The sequence below is a fragment of the Lycorma delicatula genome, chromosome 8 (genome assembly GCF_047948215.1).
Source record: "Lycorma delicatula isolate Av1 chromosome 8, ASM4794821v1, whole genome shotgun sequence".
Lineage (NCBI taxonomy): Eukaryota > Metazoa > Arthropoda > Insecta > Hemiptera > Fulgoridae > Lycorma > Lycorma delicatula.
In genome coordinates, this window is record NC_134462.1 from 8,782,129 (window position 1) to 8,802,798 (window position 20,670).

The 20,670-nt window shown below is 26.9% G+C and overlaps 1 protein-coding gene across 7 annotated transcripts in view; it reads right to left on the reverse strand.

The window, feature by feature from the left end:
• Nucleotides 1-3,356: 3,356 nt before the first annotated feature.
• Nucleotides 3,357-20,670, reverse strand: part of LOC142329299 (uncharacterized) — a 216,374-nt gene continuing 199,060 nt past the window's right edge. For 5 of the 7 annotated variants that reach the window (XM_075373751.1, XM_075373747.1, XM_075373745.1 and 2 more), the window contains 2 exons: nucleotides 11,241-11,571; nucleotides 3,357-7,559 (listed from right to left, as the gene is read on the reverse strand). In XM_075373751.1, the coding sequence (XP_075229866.1) occupies nucleotides 7,556-7,559; nucleotides 11,241-11,571 (335 nt within the window). In that variant the 3' untranslated portion in view covers nucleotides 3,357-7,555. Of the gene's footprint in view, nucleotides 7,560-11,240; nucleotides 11,572-18,829; nucleotides 18,959-20,670 lie in introns of those variants that run through there. The other 2 variants (XM_075373749.1, XM_075373748.1) reach the window with 2 other exon arrangements.

Genomic DNA, 20,670 nt, shown 5'->3' on the forward strand with positions numbered 1-20,670 from the left:
AAGTACATCTTTTATAAAAAGAAATATATTTTGAAAGGTTTGTAGTCAAAAAGGTTAAATAAGGTTATCAGACCTAATAGAACTGTATTTTGTTCAATAAAAACTACAGATGCACACATTTTAGAGATCTCATTCAAGTTAATTGAATTATTCCTCAGATCCTGCTGTATTATGGCATAGCACTCGTCAACTTTTTTCTTTAATTATTGTTATAAGGTCATAATTTCAGGCTAAGAACTTCAATCTATTCTGTTTACCACCTTCTTAAATAAAATAAAACATATCACTTATCCATATAAATTAATAAAACCTTTTTTAAATTGTAATAATTATTAAACATCAAATTTAATAACCGAAAATGGTCCTGCAATCAATCAGATCAGTCAGTATGAGCTCCCCCCCCCCCACACAGAGATGATTTTAATTAATTTATTTTATATTTTTCCTCCAACAGTTTAACATGCAACCAAACTAATATCATAATGCATAATCTTTTTAAAAGTATTTTTTTTATGGGCCATACACTTTATTTTTAAAAATTATTATATTTTAATCTGCATTTTACTATAAAAAAAATAAAATGGTGAGGAGGAGGGAGTGAGAGAGAGGAAGAGAGAAATCAGCACAATATTCTGACATTTATTTCATTCGTTCTTGAATAGAACACTTTTGCAATTTCTAAATTTATCATGATTAAAGGAATTACAAATATTGAAATTGGGAACTCAAAAAATAATTAATTAAAAACAGGCATTTAGGTGAATCATTGAGCAACCATTTAATGTTCCTAACTGCTTTGTTTTTTCTTCATAATTTTCTGAAAATATTACAGTAAATTATTTTATATCATTAATATTCTGAAAATGATATAAACCCGATTTTGATCCCGACTTTAATATTTGATTTCATTTGTTTAAAAGAATTATACATTACATTATAAAAAGAATAAACAAATAAAAGTAAGCAGTTTCTTTATACTAACTCTATACTTAAAAATAACTGGCAAAAACAATTCATAATTCTTAACCATTAATTTATCACATTTTTCATTAAGGTAAAGGAAAATAACATCCTCAAGTAGAGTTCCAGAGAAATAATAGAAACAGTGGGGGGCCTTTAGCGACAGAATGCAGATGTATAATAAGAGAAGTCTCAAATTGCTAACTGTTGCAAGTGGGAGAGGATAATAAATTTACTAACATATATATTTATTAAAACATTCTGTTAACAAAAGGTTAATTTGATAAAGGTTAAATGTTAAAAAGTATGTGCAGTAATAAGATCCCATTTTTTATTAGTTAATAATTGTTTTGAGGATACTTATAAACTGATTACAAAACAGCTAGTGATATGACAATACAGTGTAATTGAAGCACAACTGGAATGACTTGGCACATCTTAAAACAAATTTATGACAAATGCCCACACAGTGTGTTTCATTTAGTGATGATTAATCACTAAATTTTTTCATTAGGTAAGAGGCTTCGGAGTCAAACTGTGTACTGCAGGTCTGACAGAAAGTGAATGTAAATGTTAATTTTTCACCAATCCGGATATGGTTGATTGGTCTGTATATATAAAGCCCTTGAAGAAAAACTGAACTGTACATGGTTTTAAGCTATAAACGGATATAATTTTATTTAATATATTCTGGACGTTTTTTTATGTATCAGCACATAAAAAACAGACTAATGATGAAAAATATAGAACAGTAGTTATTAAAGTACCAAATAAATTTATCACTAAATATAAAATATTTATATAAACATTATTAAATTTTTTTTTAATAATTTTACTCGTCCCATATAAAATTTTTAGTTTCTAATTTTTTTTTTTAATTTGCTAAATAATACAGAAGGCTAACAAATTTTAATTATTACGTTACAACATTAAAGGTACTTACTAATTTGATAAAAATTTTCATAGGCTTTCACAAATGTTTGTTTTAAAAATGGAAAAGAGAGAGATTTTTTTAATGAATAGGATTCTTGTGATTTATACTGTTGGTTAAAAAAAACCTTTGTATTTTTCACAATTTCAATTTCTTGTTAACGCTGATTAATATTCTTCAGAATTTTATTCCATATACATCAGATTATTCAGTGAAATTTACTCTTTATAGTTAAAGAAGTAAGAGATTAAAATCACAAGTAAACTACACAATATTGCAACTGATGGTAAAAATTATTTTACTGGAAAACATCAATAAGAATAACCATAGCTATCAAAGAGGAGATAAAAAACAGAACAATAATTTAGTCATATAAACATTATCAAAATTGTTAAGGATTTTAAAGCAGTCTAAGAAAAAAATTGTTTAAATTAGGCCAAAGGATTATTAGGCTGATTGTTATAAAAACATCCACTTATTTTGAAAAAACGTTTCTCTGTAAGTATAAGTCAAAGTATATTTACAAATAAATAAATAAATCAGCATTTTAATCCTGTTTGAACCAGAACAGTTTTTCCAAATTTTGTTTTTAAAAAAACTTTTATTAATTTTGAAACACAATCATCTTTTTTTTTCTAGATAAATTTAATAAACAGAAAATCACTTACAATTATAATCTTTATAGTCTCTTTTATTTCAGAAAATCAACAATATAAAAAACTTACTATTAATAAAAACCTTTCGTTATCAAAATATTTCAAATATACCATAAAAGATTGACATTAGAAACAATCTCTTCAACGATGTGCAATTCTGTTAAGGGTAAAATCAAATAATCAGCAGAAATAGTAGTTAAGAAAGACTTGAAAATGACAAACAAAACTTTTAAAAGAAAAAACAAGGGATATCCATATGTTTTGATTTTAACTGTAAGATTAAAATTATTTTAAATTTATAATGAAGATATTGCATACATAATTAAAAATTCACAAATGCAGATTCCTATTGATGTAATAGGAATCTGCATTTGTGAATTTTTAATCATGGGCTATCTGGGATAATTTTTCCTTGCCGTTAAAATAATTTAACTAATCTAGACTCAATCTTTTTTACAATTAGGAAAAAAATTATAAATCACATTACCTTACTTTACAAGTATGCTGAGCAAAATTTTTTAAACCCCTTTCCCGTTGATGCTTATCTAATTAATGGACGGTCCTTTAACGATGAGAGAAAAAGTTTATCTAATGATGACATTTTAAATAAAATTCAAGTATTGAAATTAACTAATTTTTTTAATAAATCAATTGTAATAAAGTACAGAAATACTATTTTTTAAACTCAATGTTAGCCTTCTGTTGAAAAATTTATTAAAAATATAAATATATATAGATATAGTCTAAGAACAAAAGGAAAAAGAAAGCAGACCAAGGAACTTGAGCGTACAATAATAGTAACAAAACCCTCAGCCTTAATACATATTCTATTATTAAAGTAAATAAATGGCATATTTGAATACATTTTTTGACATAATCGTACAATATCATTCGTAATCTATTTTATAATATTTCATCCCTACTTCCAAAAATCATGAGCTGTAACACACAAGACGTACAAATGTATCTTCATTGCACATTCACCAACTTTTCATAAAAGTTCTTGAAGAATTTAGTTTAGTCAATACAAAACCCTGACCTAAGTTTTCATAATTAAAAAAAAATAAAAAAAAAAATAATAGAATTAGATACAACTATGCACCATATAGCAACCCAAACATTTCACAAATACATTTGTGATGGTACCAGATTAAGTTGCTACAGTAGAAAAGTCAAAAATTAAATAACATGATAATTCAGTGGAGCAAATTTACAAACTTTTTTTTTTATAAAAAGTCTAATTAGAATTTTATTCATTAAAATAAAAAAAAAGAAATTCTGTAAAAGTTGACTTAAAACGATATAGCCAATTTTCCCTATCTCAAAATATTTGAAAAGTTGGTGAATGTAATAACAAGCAAAAACATTAATCATATAAAAATATTAAAAGAAAAAAATTCAAATACTAAAGTATTCAAGTGTATGGATATATATATATATACATACACATACACACACCCTTGCATAATACATAGTCATACTTCTATTATAATATTATATTATATTATATTATATATACAATACTAAACTCTTTCGTAAAAAAAGCAATCAATTTGATAGAATTATATTAAATTCTGATGATAATAATAATAAAATACCTACAATAATAATAATCTCTACAAGAATATATATTTATATAAAAATACATTATCATCTGTACAAGCTTACAATAACAAACAATACAGGACGCTCCAGTAAAAAGCCACAACACTAGTTTCATATCAAACAAAATCAAACGATACATTGATTTTCACAATAAATTTAATATCTATTCTTAAATGAATGATGATTACATTTAAAGAATATGATTATCAAGGTCAAAAGTGAGGTCAAAAGGAAGACAAACCAGGGTGTCATACTCTAATTAATAGTCAGAGTCTTGTGTTATAATAACAATTACATTCGGATACAGTAATGCATGTATATAGAAAACTACTCTAACATAAATAACAATAATAAAAATATTATAATCATTATTAAAATTACACAACTTACAATTATTCTTTTACTAAAATTTTTATTCTTCACTGTACCTGCAATAAAAATAATTTAAGGAACAATTAATAAAAGCAAAGGCAATTTAACTAATAAAATACAAATCGCAACAGCAGAGAGCTAACATTAATAAAATAGTTTGTATTTTAGAGAAGAAAATTTTCTTTTTTTAATTATTGATAAAAACAACTAGAAGGTCAAAACTGAATGCTATGTGCACTACAATTTTATTAATAACCAGAAATAATTGTATCAAACAACAAAGCACTATAGAGATTTTGGATAAGTTTAGTGTTATATCGGTTCTTTAACAGACTTATCTGTAGTATACCAACAAAAATAACTGCACAGATTCTCCAGAATCATACAATAAACACAAAACTGCTTCTAAGAAAAATAATTAAAAGTTACAAATCACAGAACCATACAGAAACATGAATTATTATATCAAAGGTAAACATGTTTTTGTGCTAAGCTAATTCATTTTTTGCTTAGCCTACATTATTTAGATTAAATAGTATGAAACTATTCAATGAAAATTAAAATGTCAATAAAAATTATTTTTATCTGAAACAAAGAAAAAAGTATATGAGGCAGAAACACACATTTTGGAAGAAAAAATCTAACTTTATTATGAAAAAACTCAATTTTATCAATTAACAAGTAAATGGTATTAACTGGCCTGTAATGAGGCGCATAATGTGGTGCAGTTAATTACGCTACATATCCTTTTACATGAAAGAAGAGTTAATTAAACCTTGTAATCAGTAATATAAGAAGAAACTTTTCTTCAAGACATATTGATGATATTCTAATATTTAAGCTATTAAAGAATTAAAATTCTAATAATGACCATATTCACCCACAAGATTTAAATTCATTTTTTGGGCCGCTGAATAAAGATTACAAAAATATCTGATTATAATTAGTAAAAAAATCCTGGTAATACAACTAGTACTCCAATAAAGAAAGTTTGCAGGATGCTACAATAATATTACTGATTATAATAACAACTGCCTTTACTTTTATACTTTTCCATACAAGAATAACATACCATTAAAACACAAACTGAACAGATCAGTCAAGGTCAACATTGCCTATAAGTCATTGCTTACAGTAGGAGCAATTTACTACCCACAATTAAAGCTGTGATCAATCCATATCATTTGATTTTTTTATTAATTTTATGTCTTGTATCCAAAATATAATATAAAAATTTGTGAACTGCCTGAAGTAAATTTATTGATTTATTAATGTATTGCTTTTATTCAATAAGAAACTCTTTATAATAAATTTATGTCTTTATTGTCACCAATTAAAGAGTTCTAAAAACTAATCTGTAAAACTAGTTATATTCACACACATTAGTGCTCATTATACTACTCAAAATAGATATCACACAGAAGGTGAATATCATAAGCAAAAAACTACACTATATTTAAATAATATAAAAGGAAAAAATATATATATAAATATAGCATTAATACTTAAGGCATATTTAAATTTAAAAAATACCAACCAATCTGAGGAAAACCGATCTATTCTTACAATACCTATGATTGTGATTATTGTGGTTTTGACACCTGCACTTTATGTTACTGTATAAGATTTAAATTATAATTTCATCTAATATCTATTTTGATCTCAACGAGCTCCGTACTGGATCTACGTTAAAACCTTTAGGTGAAACCACCTATTAATTCTTCTTCTTTTTCTGAATTTACAACATTTTACTTTATCACTCTTCTATTAAATAAACTAAGAATGACAATACTATGAGCATAAAACAAAGTGGGAGAAGCAAAAATAGAAAATAAATAGACAATGTTCCCCTTCAATGATCGATTCAGATAAAACAAATATCTAAAATTACTCTATAAAAAAATATACACACCAGCTAATTGCACGACAGAGAAAAGCTGGAAATATACTGCGTGACACAAAATAAAACATATAAAGTATTACAAATAACATCATCAAGTAACATATTTTTACAAGAAAGATACAGCAGAACCCTGACTATCTGGACCTTCTTCAACCAGAACTTGGGTTAACTGTATTACCACCTACACATTATTAAAAACTTATACATAATAACATTTATATGCATATAATTATAAAATAATCTATAAATAATACATTTGTTCTTTCAATTATACAGCGTAAAAGAAATCAAATTTTCGTGATTTTTCATGAATAAATAAAATTATTCTAAATAATAAAGAGGATCAAAAATATTTCATAATTTTTAATTAAGATATTTAACTTTATCAAAACAGACTACTATAATTTAACGCTTACATTTCAATGGTTTTTTCTATAGAAATATAAAACTTACTGATATTAAAAACATTTTTTCATTCTCTAAAAATTCACAATAATCTGGAACTCGAATAGGGATCATATATAATTTATTCCAGGTAATCGAGGTTATACTGTAAGTTCATGGCATTCTAAGCAACCTAAATAAAAAGTAGTAAAAGAAATTAAATAAATAAATAAAAAAATTACTAAAATAAAATTAATAAATACAGTTTGGAACAACAATGACTACTAAGAAACGTATACTTTTAAATTAAATACCTATACAAAAATTAAATGGCAAAGTGTAAGAAAATATCCTAACAGCAAAAAAGCAAAATTAATTATATATAATATACATACACAAAAGCTAAAATTTATATTTATACATAAAGATGTAAACTGCAGATATATATGAATTACTTACTGTACAATACAATTTATTATTAAGAGATAAAACTAAAACTAATAAAAATAAAAACAAAGTTTAAATAACTAAATATGATCAGAATAACTTTTTATTCAAATACAATAACTGAGGTGGTGACAATAATATATTTATGGCAGAAAAATGCTAGTGTGAAACTTAAAAATAACCATTATCATAATCTTTGAGTTCATACACGAACAGGTAATAAAAAGAACCTCATTCAAGCTATAGATTACAGAGGAAGATTTTAAAAGATACTTAATCACATCTTACATTCACAGTCTATCTGAAATTGAGAAATAAAAACAAAATTATTAATAATATGTCCACAAAGATGTATATTACAACTAAACAGAAAATTTTTGTCAATTTATAACAATAATAAAACTGAATAGTTCCAGAAATAGAAAACAAACTACAAGCAAAGATTCAATATGTAACTGTTAAATATAAACTTTTACAACTAATTTCACTTATGATGTTTAATTTTCTTTATCTAACTAGAATTATGTATTAAGAAATATATTTCTAAAAGTTATGTCTTGTTTTACTTAGACAAAGAGATTTCCTGTTCAGGTGGTACATTGAATAAATAGTTTGTTGTTGGAGAGCAGAAAGCAAGTGGATGTACAAAAATTTAAAGCAAAAAAGAAAAATTGTGTGGAGGCTGTTCAGTATTACATAACCACTTTTTAGCCCTTTCCCCCTTATAAGTGAACAAAATAGCTGCCCTTTGCTTAAATAATATTTCTACATTTGGTTATTTTTATTTCACTGCTGATTAACAAAACATATTGGCTGCGGTATCATAACTTATATGAACATTTACAGTGACGTGTTCTAGTCTCCCTTTCATTTGCCTTCTGTGAAGCAAGTGTATTTTTCACCTAATCTACTCATTAATTTTTTTACACTGTATTGAGTAATTTCAAAGATTAAATTCTGATTTTAGAAGGATTAAATTTGCACCGGTGCACAAATGGTTCTACCTATGACTGAGATAGCATTAGAAAAGGAGAAAGCTTACAAGATATAGATGTGCTGTAATATACTATAAGAAATGTGAATGCCAAATAACGGGGACTTGTAATCTATAATCAGCAAGAATAGAAATAAACACTAAAAACCAACAATGTTTTACATTTTCTAAGAAAATTATAAAGAATATAATTTTATTACAAATTGTCAAAAACTGTAATAAGCCTCTTATAAAAGACGTAAAAGATATAAATCCAACAATAGAGTTGCAGGTTATGTATTATTGTAAAGATTGATTATTTAGTCAGCCTAGCCACCCTTAGCAAGTAGAGAGCTTATAGGATTCATTCACTTGTTTTTATTTTACAGAGCAATTTAAAAAAAAATCAACTACTTTTACTTAATTTATATTTACATAACGTTATATTTACATAGTATTTAAATAAGAGCACAGACAAAACCCCTTTCATACATGTCCGTGGTCAAACAGAAGAGAGGGTGAAATTGTAAAAAAAATATGAACAAGTGCATTATTATCACAGTGCACAACTTTAAGCAACTGCAAGTGATAAAACAAAACACTTACTTCTTACCTTTTTTCAATGAAATTATTTTTATGAATTTTAGTCATAGATTTACTATCAATCTACGCAATAAAACAAACTAAAAAAGTTATTAATATTCATTGTGTTTGTGTAGCATATGTTACAAGCAGTTTAAGAGTATACAGGAAAGTTTTTCTCCACTTAGTAGAGAAAGTATATAAAACACAAAGTTTTGTGACCAAGGATTACATTAACTATTCCATATTCCAGCCTTCTTTATTTATTTAAAGCAACCAAGATAAAACTATGTATAATCAGGAGCTGCTCTCTTTGAGTAATAATGTTCATCAGTTGTGTTTTTAAGCAAAGGTAACACAGTTATAGAACTGAATTTAGCCAGCATTTTGTTGTCATTTAGGTTTTCTTGTTTACCTAAAACCTTCAATTCAGCTAAAAAATGATTCAATAAGAATATATTTTATTCCACATTTTCCCTAATACTTAACATGTAACCTTTTACAATAAAATGTGGGTAAATCATTTTTGGAAGCAACTTGTGTCTTTTGGTAAACCACTGCAATTATGGCACCTTACAGACAGGTGGTGTATTAAGAAATAAGTAAATAATTTCCCACAGACTACTTCTATTAAGCACTCTGTATATAATAATATATAGCTCTCCAAAAATAAATGTAGTTAATATTTTATAAAGATATACGTTTATAATTGTATTTTGTTATAATGCAACAGAATTACAGCAAGTGTAGAAATTTTTCATCAACAAAGGAAACAATAAATTTAGCAGACAAGACTATTTTTATATTTTTTTGTAACAATTTGACAGTGAAATAAACACATACAGTAGTAACTGATACATGACTGTTTATGATCTTTTTATTAGCCTATTTCACTGGTTCATATTGTGTACACAATACATTAATAGCAATCGTAGAAATTACACATATTAATTTAAAGAAAATCTGTACACAATTTATTTACTACTGCTTATAATACTACATGTAAATCTCAGAATTTTTTAGCAACTAATTTTCTTAAATCCTGTAAATTAATCTTTCAATTATAAATTATTTCAGATTTTCTTACAACAGAATAGCAATTCTTGTAAAGCAAAGTCATACAATCTGAATATCAACAGTTATTAAATAATGTGTGTTGATGAGATTTAGTGAAAATTATTGCACTTGTGGTGCCTGATGTAAAAAAAAAACAAACATCACTTACAAATCAGTAAGATAGCTGTCATGTAGTGTACAACAGGCAGAAGAGAGGTTTTCTCATACGCCTGGTACATCTTAAACACTTACTTAAACAGTTACTTCAAATTTCAGATATTCAAAAAATATTAACTAGGGCTTTACAAATTTAAAGACTTTCCAGGTGTAAATCTGGAAAACGAATGCATGTTACAACATTTATAGCAACATCTTTTTGGGAAACAAGATGTGTTACTATCTCTTAATGGTACTGGAGGAAAATTTATCAAATTTTAGAATTTCAGGATTCGCTGATAACTTCTCAAAGAATAAGAAATTTTCCAGATAGAGAACTGCATTACAGTAATGTTGAGTAAGTTAAAAAGTTAACCCGGTTTGTTAGAAATGTCATTTATAGTTTAGATAAGCTTATTTAATTGACAAAACTCAAATTGCAAGATCTTTTAATATATTTTAAGAGCTGTAATGATTTTGGTGTGCTTGTTCTCTTTCTTTTCTTAGTTTTATTTGTGAAGTTATTAGAAAGAAAATGTTTATTTAAATAATCCACATTTTTCAGCATAGAAATGATAACAAGGATCACTTCTATTTTAACAGAAGTTTTAAAATACTATTTATCATTTTCAGTCTTATTTTTCTTACCTGTATAAAAAATTGTTAAGAATAAATCAGTATTGTAAAAACTAAATCAATATCAGTGAATAAAAATGCAAAAATTTATGCGATTGTAGTTTTCATTTTAAGCAGAAGCATTATTTTTAGCAATTTTATGAATTAAATTTTAGCAACTGCATGATTTAATTTCATTAAAAAGTGCATTCCAAGGCAGACCAAATTATGGCAAATCATAAATAGTCAACTGTCATATGTGTGTGTATTGCATAAAACGTTTGAGTGGTACTATCCCACATGAGAATGTAAGCCAAATATAATCCAGACATCTGATGTCTTGTTTATATTAAGATAGTGCTGTTACTTTAACCCCAATGATCGAAGTAATTGTAAAATGGGTACTCAAATTCATAAAAATTTATAACTTATGTTTGAATCTGGTTCCAGCAATATTACAGCCTGATCAGCAAGATGCTAACCACTACCCGACTTGCAGATCAGGTGAACGTAAGACTAAATGAATTAAAGAAGATAAATATTCAGTAAAATGTAAAATACACACAGAATTATAATTATATTCATCTTCAAATAAATTACCTCTGATCATGCTGGGGAGTTTGAGGAAGGTACTGTTGAGACTGCTGAGGTGATATATTAGATTCATATAATACATGTACGCCGGAATGAAATGCCGTCGGTTGGAAATAGAAGCCAGCTGGTGTAAGCTGGAAGACCTGGCTTGCACCAGAAGGAACAAAGGGATGTGTTTGTTGCTGGAGTTGAATCGATTGAGGAGGAGGTGTAGATGGTCGTGACTGGGTGTCTGGTGACTGTGGAGCTGTGCTATAACCATCGAGACTAGCTTGACAACCGCCATTCCCACCACTACCATTTACTACACCAACACTGATACCAACTGGTGCCGGTGCTATATAATAAACAATGAAGAATAAGATGGACTCATTAGCATGGATTAATATTTTAATAACAAAAACAATAACAAAAAAAAGAGAGTTAACATTCAGAACAAAGAAATCTTTTTGCTCAGTTTTACAGTAAAAAAATCAATTATTAAAAATTATCTGAGTATTACGGAATACTGTACACAACACACAAGGAGACAGTGTAAAACAAAACAATTTTTAATGATGCTACAGCAGAAAAATAATTACATAAACAATCAAACACATAAAAACGAGAACAAAATGGAGTAAAAACAAAGAATAAATAAAACAGATTATGATTTGAGGTTGATGCTGTTTGGAAGAACAAACAGAATGACACAAGAAGGAAGTGAGAAAACAAACGAAAGAACTGTGAAAAAATCAAACAGAACATAATTCTCCCATACTAATATATATTTATTATTCCACACCTAATAAGTATTTTAATACAATTTTACATTTTGGGCAAAATTAGAAGATGAAAGCTCAGAATATTTAGGGAAAATGAATATCATTCGACTGACATATTCATAATTGATAACATTCAAATTCTATAAAAATATATACAAACCAAAAACATTGAGGTACATAATGATTAAATTGAGGTACATAATGATTTGAACAAAACAGGCAATTCAAAGTACAACAATTTTATTACTTTATACTAAAAATTTTTAAATAATTGGGTAGACAAAGGTGATAATGCTCAATTTTTTAGGATAAAAAGTAAGCAGAAGAAAGGCAGAAAAAATACTGATTGATAATTTATGTCTCAATAAAGTTTAAATACTGCAGCAGCTGTAACATACAAAGTTAATCATTCTTTTTCAACAACTTCAAAATGCATATTCAGCTCAGTTTGAATCTAAATCATCAGAAAATATTGGATTGAATATAGGTACTACTGAATCAAACAGAATAACTGTACTGTCACAACTAATAGTACAGTTAGACCTGGGATGTAACAACTAATTACCTTAAGAATTAAAAAGTGCTGAAGTAAACAAAATAATAGGTCATCCAACAAGTAAAATATTCAGAAAAATTTTAAATGTTAATAATTGTGACTTCCAATAACGATATGGTCTTGAAACTGTAGAAAAGACAAATGGATAAAAAAAAAAGGACCAAAGCAAGAAGTTACACTGCCATTTATTTTTTATTTGATTGTTCTGAAATAAAGAAATATTAGGAAAAAGAAAATTGTTTAGATAAAAGATGTGAAAAAATTGAAATAACAGCAGCTAATTGCATGTTTAATAAACAATACTAATAACTTCAGCAAATCACAGCTAAAGAAAGACAAAAATTTAAACTTATCTAATGGCTGTCAAGAGACTACAAATCTGCCAAACCATATTTTTAAATGTGATACTAAACAGATAGTTTACAGAAATTAGTGGTAAATTTTTACATAGGGTTGTTTGTAAAATGTTTCTGAGATCTAAATCTAAAAATGAGGAAGAAGATAATGAATGTTTATTTTACAATAAATTGAAACACAAACATGCAGAAACATCACCACAAGCTACAAAATAAAAATGCGCTAATTACGAAAAGATAAACCCAAATAAAGAACTTGAAGCAGTAACATATTTTAGCTACAATAATACTCTATTTTTCTGTTTAGCCTCCAGAACCACCGTAAGGTATTACTTCAGAGGATGAATGAGGGTGATATGTATGTAATGAAGTGTTGTAGTCTTGTACAGTCTCAGGTCGACCATTCCTTAAGATGTATGGTTAATTGAAACCCAACCACCAAAGAACACCGGTATCCATGATCTAATATTCAAATCCATATAAAAGTCCAAAAGCCTTTACTAGGATTTGAATCACAGAACTCTCGACTTCGAAATCAGCTGATTTGCGATGACGAGTTAACCACTAGACCAGCCCGGTGGGCTAACTACAATAATACTGACATACATAATAAACACAGCACTACATAAAGACTATAAGCATCTAAAAACATTTGGATACTATCAAACAAAATATACCATGTAATATTCATCATTTAAACAGATGTGAAAAACCTCTATTAAACTTAAACCTCTATTTCCTATTTATAATGTCTAGCTTCACTGATTTTAAATTACATATGTAGACAAAGATGAACAAAAAACATACAGAGCAAAATATTTCATTTTCTTTTGCAACACAAAACTCAAAAATAAGCAAGAGATACTAACTAAATCATTAACTGCATTTAGTAAATACTATTTTTCTTTTCTATTGCTATAACAATACTATTTTCAATCTATTACAGGATAAACATATTTATAAAAATCAAAATTATGTTTTTGTTTTTTATCTGATAGTGCTTAGTAACTGATAAGGGGAATTAGTTTCTAACAAAGACTGATTACATTTTGAGAGTTCATAAAGGAATCTACCAATTGAATCCGTATATTCTAATGGGATTACATCAACTGTGAAACAATCACATTTTTAAATGTAATCTTAACTTTCTTAGCAACTCATCAAACTTTTAGAGATTTAAAATTTATATTATTTTAAGAATTCTAATAATACTATTCATCCTTGAGATGATATTCATTATGAGATATGTAGATTGTATTAAAAAAATGAGCAAAATTATGTGATCAACAATTTAAATTTTATCCCTACACCCATTTTTATTTAAGTTGTTATAAAAAAAAAATACCCCTGAAACCCAATTTCCCTTCCCAATTCAGTAATAACTAAACCAAATAATAAATAAAATTTATTTGTTTTTTTTTTTTTTTTATTTGGTCATGTTTACACTTTCTGACAGTTCTTTTATTTAATTTATCTATAGAAAGATACAATAATTTAGACAAGAATTATCTTTTGTGTCGCACACTATAACGAACTATTCTGAAGTGTTTTCAGAGTGCTAATCTAAAACGTTAAAAGAACAAAAAATTAAAATTTGTAAAATATCATAATTTTTTAATTTTTAAATAACTGTCTTATTTTTTAATTGTTCCTTAAAATATCCAAAATTCTTGAAAGAAACAGATACTGAATAGTCTTTTTGACAAGAACTTAATTCACAAGGAAGCAAGAATAAAATCAGAAATGTAACTAAAAGTTAAAAATAATCTTTTTTTCCAAACTGATTTTCTGACTACATCTCTCCTTTCCAAACGATATGAATAATGTTGAAGCTTAAGTCAAAGCTCTCTAACAATCTCTGATATCCTGCTTTTCATAACTTGTAAATTTACACAATTGTTTTATATTATAGAAATAAATAGTCAAAAAATCAATTTATAATATAATACATAAAGAACATAATTTATATAAATATATATATAAAAGGTTGTACTGTAAATATAAAAGACAATCAAGTGAATAGCAATAATACCAAAATAAAAAATGTAAACACTGGAAATGTAGATTATTTTGTTACAGATTAAACCTACGTAAGAGGTGAATGGCACATCAGCTAAGTTCTTAAATGTCAGAGTATTGATATTCTAAAAAAAGTATTCTTTTTCAGATAGATTGTTATTTATACAGCAGTATAATTTTTCAATAAAGTTTTTATTTCATTCACTACCAACAACAAATAAGACTTAATAACTATCAAGGCCAGTCAAAAAAATTGAAACATTATAAAAGTTAAATTTATTTATATTCTTAGTTAACTCTACAAAACAACTTTTTCAAAATAATTATTAAACTCTGACTATTTAAAAAAAAAATATTTTGTACAGAAAGAACTGAAAAATATCTGTAAATGTAGTAACTTTAGAAAAACTTACAGTAATTTGTATTCTAATTTTTTTACTGAACAGGAATTCTTTTCAATTAAAATATGTATAAACAGGTGATTCATGAAGAATGTAATAAATTCTCACAATATAAAGAAAAAAAAAATTCTTATAACAAAGGTTTTGAAATATTTCATTAGTGAGTGTCAGCTGGCAAAGGTATTTTATACTGACTTCTGCAATTTCTGTAAAATTAAGCCAAACTGTAATTCTTGGGACACATAAATTTAGTGGTTTTATGTGAAATCTAACCTGAAAAAGAGTAGGTCCCACATTTGTATTTTTAATAGTTTTCAAGAAATTTAGAGTAAAAGTAAAAAAAAATTAAGGTAAAGAACACACTATTTTATGTTTGCCATAAAATAACTTTGCTAAGTGGATAATAAACACAAACAAGTTTTAGACAAATTTTGTTTTCTTTTGCATTTAACTGTTTTGTTTTGCATAAGATTCTTCTCAGAATCTGATTCTCAGTAAAATGGTATGAATAAAGTCCACAGAGACTAAATGCAAATGTAAGAATTCTGAAGTTTATTAAAGACAAAATATATAAAAATGCAGCAAGTATTTTGTCTATCAGGGCTTTATTCATACCATTTTACTCAAAACAAAATTTGCTATATGTTTTTTTTTTTAACTTTCTAGTGTTTTTCAACCTGTCTTTTATTCCAGATTTCTCAAAAACTATTAAAAAACACAGTACCGAGACCTACTTTTTCAGGTCAGATTTCATATAAAACCATTAAATTTATCCCTTAATTTGGGATAAGGTCGTACTGAAATTTTTAGTACATTAATTAAGGAGCAGAATTAATGATTTCTTATGATTCTTATTCTGAAACATTGAATAAAATAGAGAACTATACCAGAACTGTACCTCCAGCAGTTTTTGAGAAATCTGGGGTGAAAACCAGTCAATAAATTGGGTAATAAATATATAAAACTTTTAAACAAAACTTGCAGAGGGTTTAATTCTAAACAAAATGGTATAAAATAAGTTGAATTAAATGAAGAAAGTTAAAAAATTCAAATTTTATTTAGAAACAGTACACTAGACCAAAGTGCATGCATTATATGTACCACAATAAATGTTAAAAGTAGCCTGCCATTTTTAACACATTTTTTGGCACGCTTCTGTTGCTCTTTTTAGCTCTTCAGGTCCTTTTAGAAGTGGCTCAGCCTCAACCATAATGCTGACAACTAATTCCTCATGAGAATGTATTTTTGCTTTTATACTATATTTATCATCTATCAACAAATGCAAAAATCTGTAAGTGTTAATCAGGCAATCTTGGTGGCCAGGAATAAGGACCTCTACAACCAATTTCTTGGGAAAATTATGATTTAATTGAGTGGAAATGGTACAAGAGAAGTGGGGAGGCGCACCATTGTGTTGGAAGTATACTTTGTCTCAGTGCTAGAGGAACAGCAGCTGTGGCAATTATTCTTGAAGAAAGTGTACAACATTTAAACAGCTAGATAATGTGAACAGTTGATACAGCTAATTGTGAAGAAGGCTGCACCATACATTTACAGAAATTGGTGTTGAAAATTGCTTTCCACTATTTCATGAGGATTTACTTTACTGTTCAAGTATGGTCAATGTGTAAGTTGTTGACGCCATCTTGAATGAAATTTGCCTTATCAGTATACATACTTATATAGTTACCTCTTGGATGTAGATGTTTGAACCGGCTAAAATGATAAGGATAAAACTTATTTTGTTTATGTGTTCTTTAAACCATAAACTGATGGTGAAATTCTAATGTGAAACTCTGATCTGCTGAGAAACATGTGTTCCGATTGATGCTTGGACTGTACTGAACTGCATCGATAATAATTTCATCAGTAACAGCATCGTCGTGTTGTACAGATTGTTTGTAGCTGGTTCAAAATACAATTCACAGAAAATCTTTGCTAATGACAGCACAGTTCACAGTACCCGATATACTTAATGTACCTTACAGAATGTTTTGAACACATTAATACAGCATTATGCATTGTTGGATGAGCTGTTGTTACTTTACTGCCAACTTTGAAATAATTTTTTTTTTACAATAATTTATTTTATTTCCATTTTTTTTTTAATTGTTTAAATTTTGTTAATACAAATATTTTCATCACCAAAAAAAGAATTAGGTTTTTCTTTACATTAAATAAATACTTTTCTGACAAACTTAGTACATTGTACTGTTTCTAAATAAAATTTGAATTTTTCTAACTTTTCTTTGTTTTATTCAACTTATTTTGCACCAGCTTGTTCAAAATAAAATTTTCTACCAATAAAAATTTCAGTATGATCTCATTCTAGTGGACAACCTGAATCTGAGCAAAATCTCCAAGAAGTTTGTGACACACGCTGTGAGTGTATGTGTGATATTTTCAAGATTTCAATGATATTCTACTTTACTGTAATATTTTCAATATTATTAAATTATTACAATTTACTACAAGACAGTTTATATTGTGTTGAGTTATTTAATATTATTCAGAAGGAAATGAAAACTGGTTTTTTTAGTAACTCGCTTCAAGATTTGCAATACCTTTAATATAGTATATTATATTTAATGTAATTTTTTTTAATATTACATAATGTTTTTAATGTAATATTATATTTTTTATATAATATTACATTTAAATAAAACAGCAACTGCAGATATTAAACAATTTAAAAGTTTATATAGTCAACATTTTGAAATTGATTGAGAGATTAGGTACATTATTTTCATACAAGTAAATCTCTAGGTACCACAGCAGCAAACAAAATTTCAACTTGATATGATTAATCATTTCTGAAAAATAAATTTTTATGTTAAAAATACAAAAAGGCAGATAGCCAGTAAACCAAGTATTTCTGGACTTATGCTGATACAAAGTTTTTCTTTATTTTGATGAGCGGGACCATCTCCTGAATTCTTGAAGCAGTTTTTATAAAGAATTACATATATACAAGTATGTATATATATTTTTTTTTTAAGTTTTTATATATATTCATCACTTAAGTTTTTCATCAGTCTATGTTTTTCATGACACATCAGAGAAATAAGGGTTGCACGTTTTAACAGCGCAATATATGATATACTCCTATTTTATTTTGAACAATTTGATAAGTTATAAAAAAGGCGTGTGATAAACATATTGTTTTATACTGAAATCTGAACAGCATATGGCACATTTTATTGTCTATGGCACTTAATGAGTGAAGTACTCGGTTACTAACAATCTGTACTGTTAAAAATTATTGATATTTATTATTTCAATCATTAAACAGATTCGAGAATTAATAAGTGCCATAACCAAAATGAGAAAAGTACTCATTCATTAATATGTACCATACTAGTACATTACAGCCAATAAATTTTAATTTACCATTATTGATTATTTTACTTTTACAATCATTAATTTATAAGAAAAATTACTAATTTTTTGTGATGCTTAATTGATTTTTTTTATTTAAAAAATATACGTACTTATTACCTATTTCAATCATAAAAAATATCTTCACTAAAGTTTTGCGCAACAATAAGGTTCAACAATATGGTAACAATAAGGTAAAATATAAATGCTTATTTACTATCTCTTGTCTCATTCATTTTATTTATATTATCTGAAAAAAAAATACAGATTACTTCATTATGAAATTATAAAACAAAACCTTTTGCAGATGATAAATGAATTTTGGTAACTTTTAGAAATGCATGTACAAACTATCACAAATCAACTACATTACTACTTCTCTGATTTTAATATAGATAATGTTTTGCAATTATCAATTAAGACTTTATGATAAATAGTTAGATAAATTTAAAAAAATCAATTTAAATATATTAGGTTTCATATTATCCGCAGTAGAAGTTTGACACTAACACAGTTAAAATATCTCTCTCAGACAAGGGAGAACTATTGTGTATATATTATTATTATTTAAGGATCCAATCCAGTAATTTAAATTTATAGCATTAATCTGAATTGCTTTTGATTTGATATCAGCCTAAATAAAGGAGGGAAGAAAAAATAAAAAGCTACATATATTTGTGTCGTCAAGAAGTGAATACAAACTTAAAATAGCGTTCAAAAACAACATTAACACTCAAAGCATCCGTAAAATCAAGACTAGCATTACAAAACAGGGCAGACACAATTAAAAAAAAAAATTGAAACATAAGAAGACAAACAGCACTCAATGTGCTGTTTGTAACATATAATAACTGAAAAAATTATGTGGTAATCCATTCTTTGGCACTTTTCCATAATATAGCTAACACTTGAAATCAAATTACATAAAGGCTACAAAAAAAGTTATACACACAGTATATAAAAATTCAACTGCTTTGTTATTTTTATCGAAATATTTTATATCCCAATTTCTTTTTTTTTTGTCTTCAGTCATTTGACTGGTTTGATGCAGCTCATCAATTTTTCCCTATTAAAGCCACTATTTCAGGATGCCTTAATATGTGGCCTATAAGTCTGTCTCTTCGTTTAGCAATATTTTTCCAAATGCTTCTTTCTTCATCTATTTGCCGCAACACCTCTTCATTTGACACTTTATCCACCCATCTGATTTTTAACATTCTCCTATAGCACCACATTTCAAAAGCTTCTAATCTTTTCTTCTCAGATAATCTGTTTGTCCAAGTTTCACTTCCATATAAAGCGACGCTCCAAACATACACTTTCAAAAATCTTTTCCTGACATTTAAATTTAAATTTTGATGTAAACAAATTATATTTCTTACTGAAGGCTTGTGCTATTCGGCATTTTCGCTCCTGCTTCGTCCATCTTTAGTAATTCTACTTCCCAAATAACAAAATTCTTCTACCTCCATAATCTTTTCTCCTCCTATTTTCACACTCAGCGGTCGATCTTTGTTATTTCTACTACATTTCATTACTTTCATTTTTTCTTGTTTATTTTCATGCAGTAGTTCTTGCATAGGACTTCACCCATGCTGTTCATTGTTTCTTCTAAATCCTTTTTACTCTCAGCTAGAATTAGTATATCATCAGCAAATCGTAGCATCTTTATCTTTTCACCTTGTACTGTCACTACAAATCTAAATTGTTCTTTAACATCATTAACTGCTATTTCTATGTAAGGATTAAAAGTAACGGGGATAGGGAACATCCTTGTCCGACTCCCTTTCTTATTACGGCTTTTTTCTTATGTTCTTCAATTATTACTGTTACTGTTTGGTTTCTGTAAATGTTAGCAATTGTTCTTCTATCTCTGTATTTGAACCCTAATTTTTTAAAAATGCTGAACATTTTATTCCAGTCAAATGTTATCAAATGCCTTTTCTAAGTCTATAAATTGCA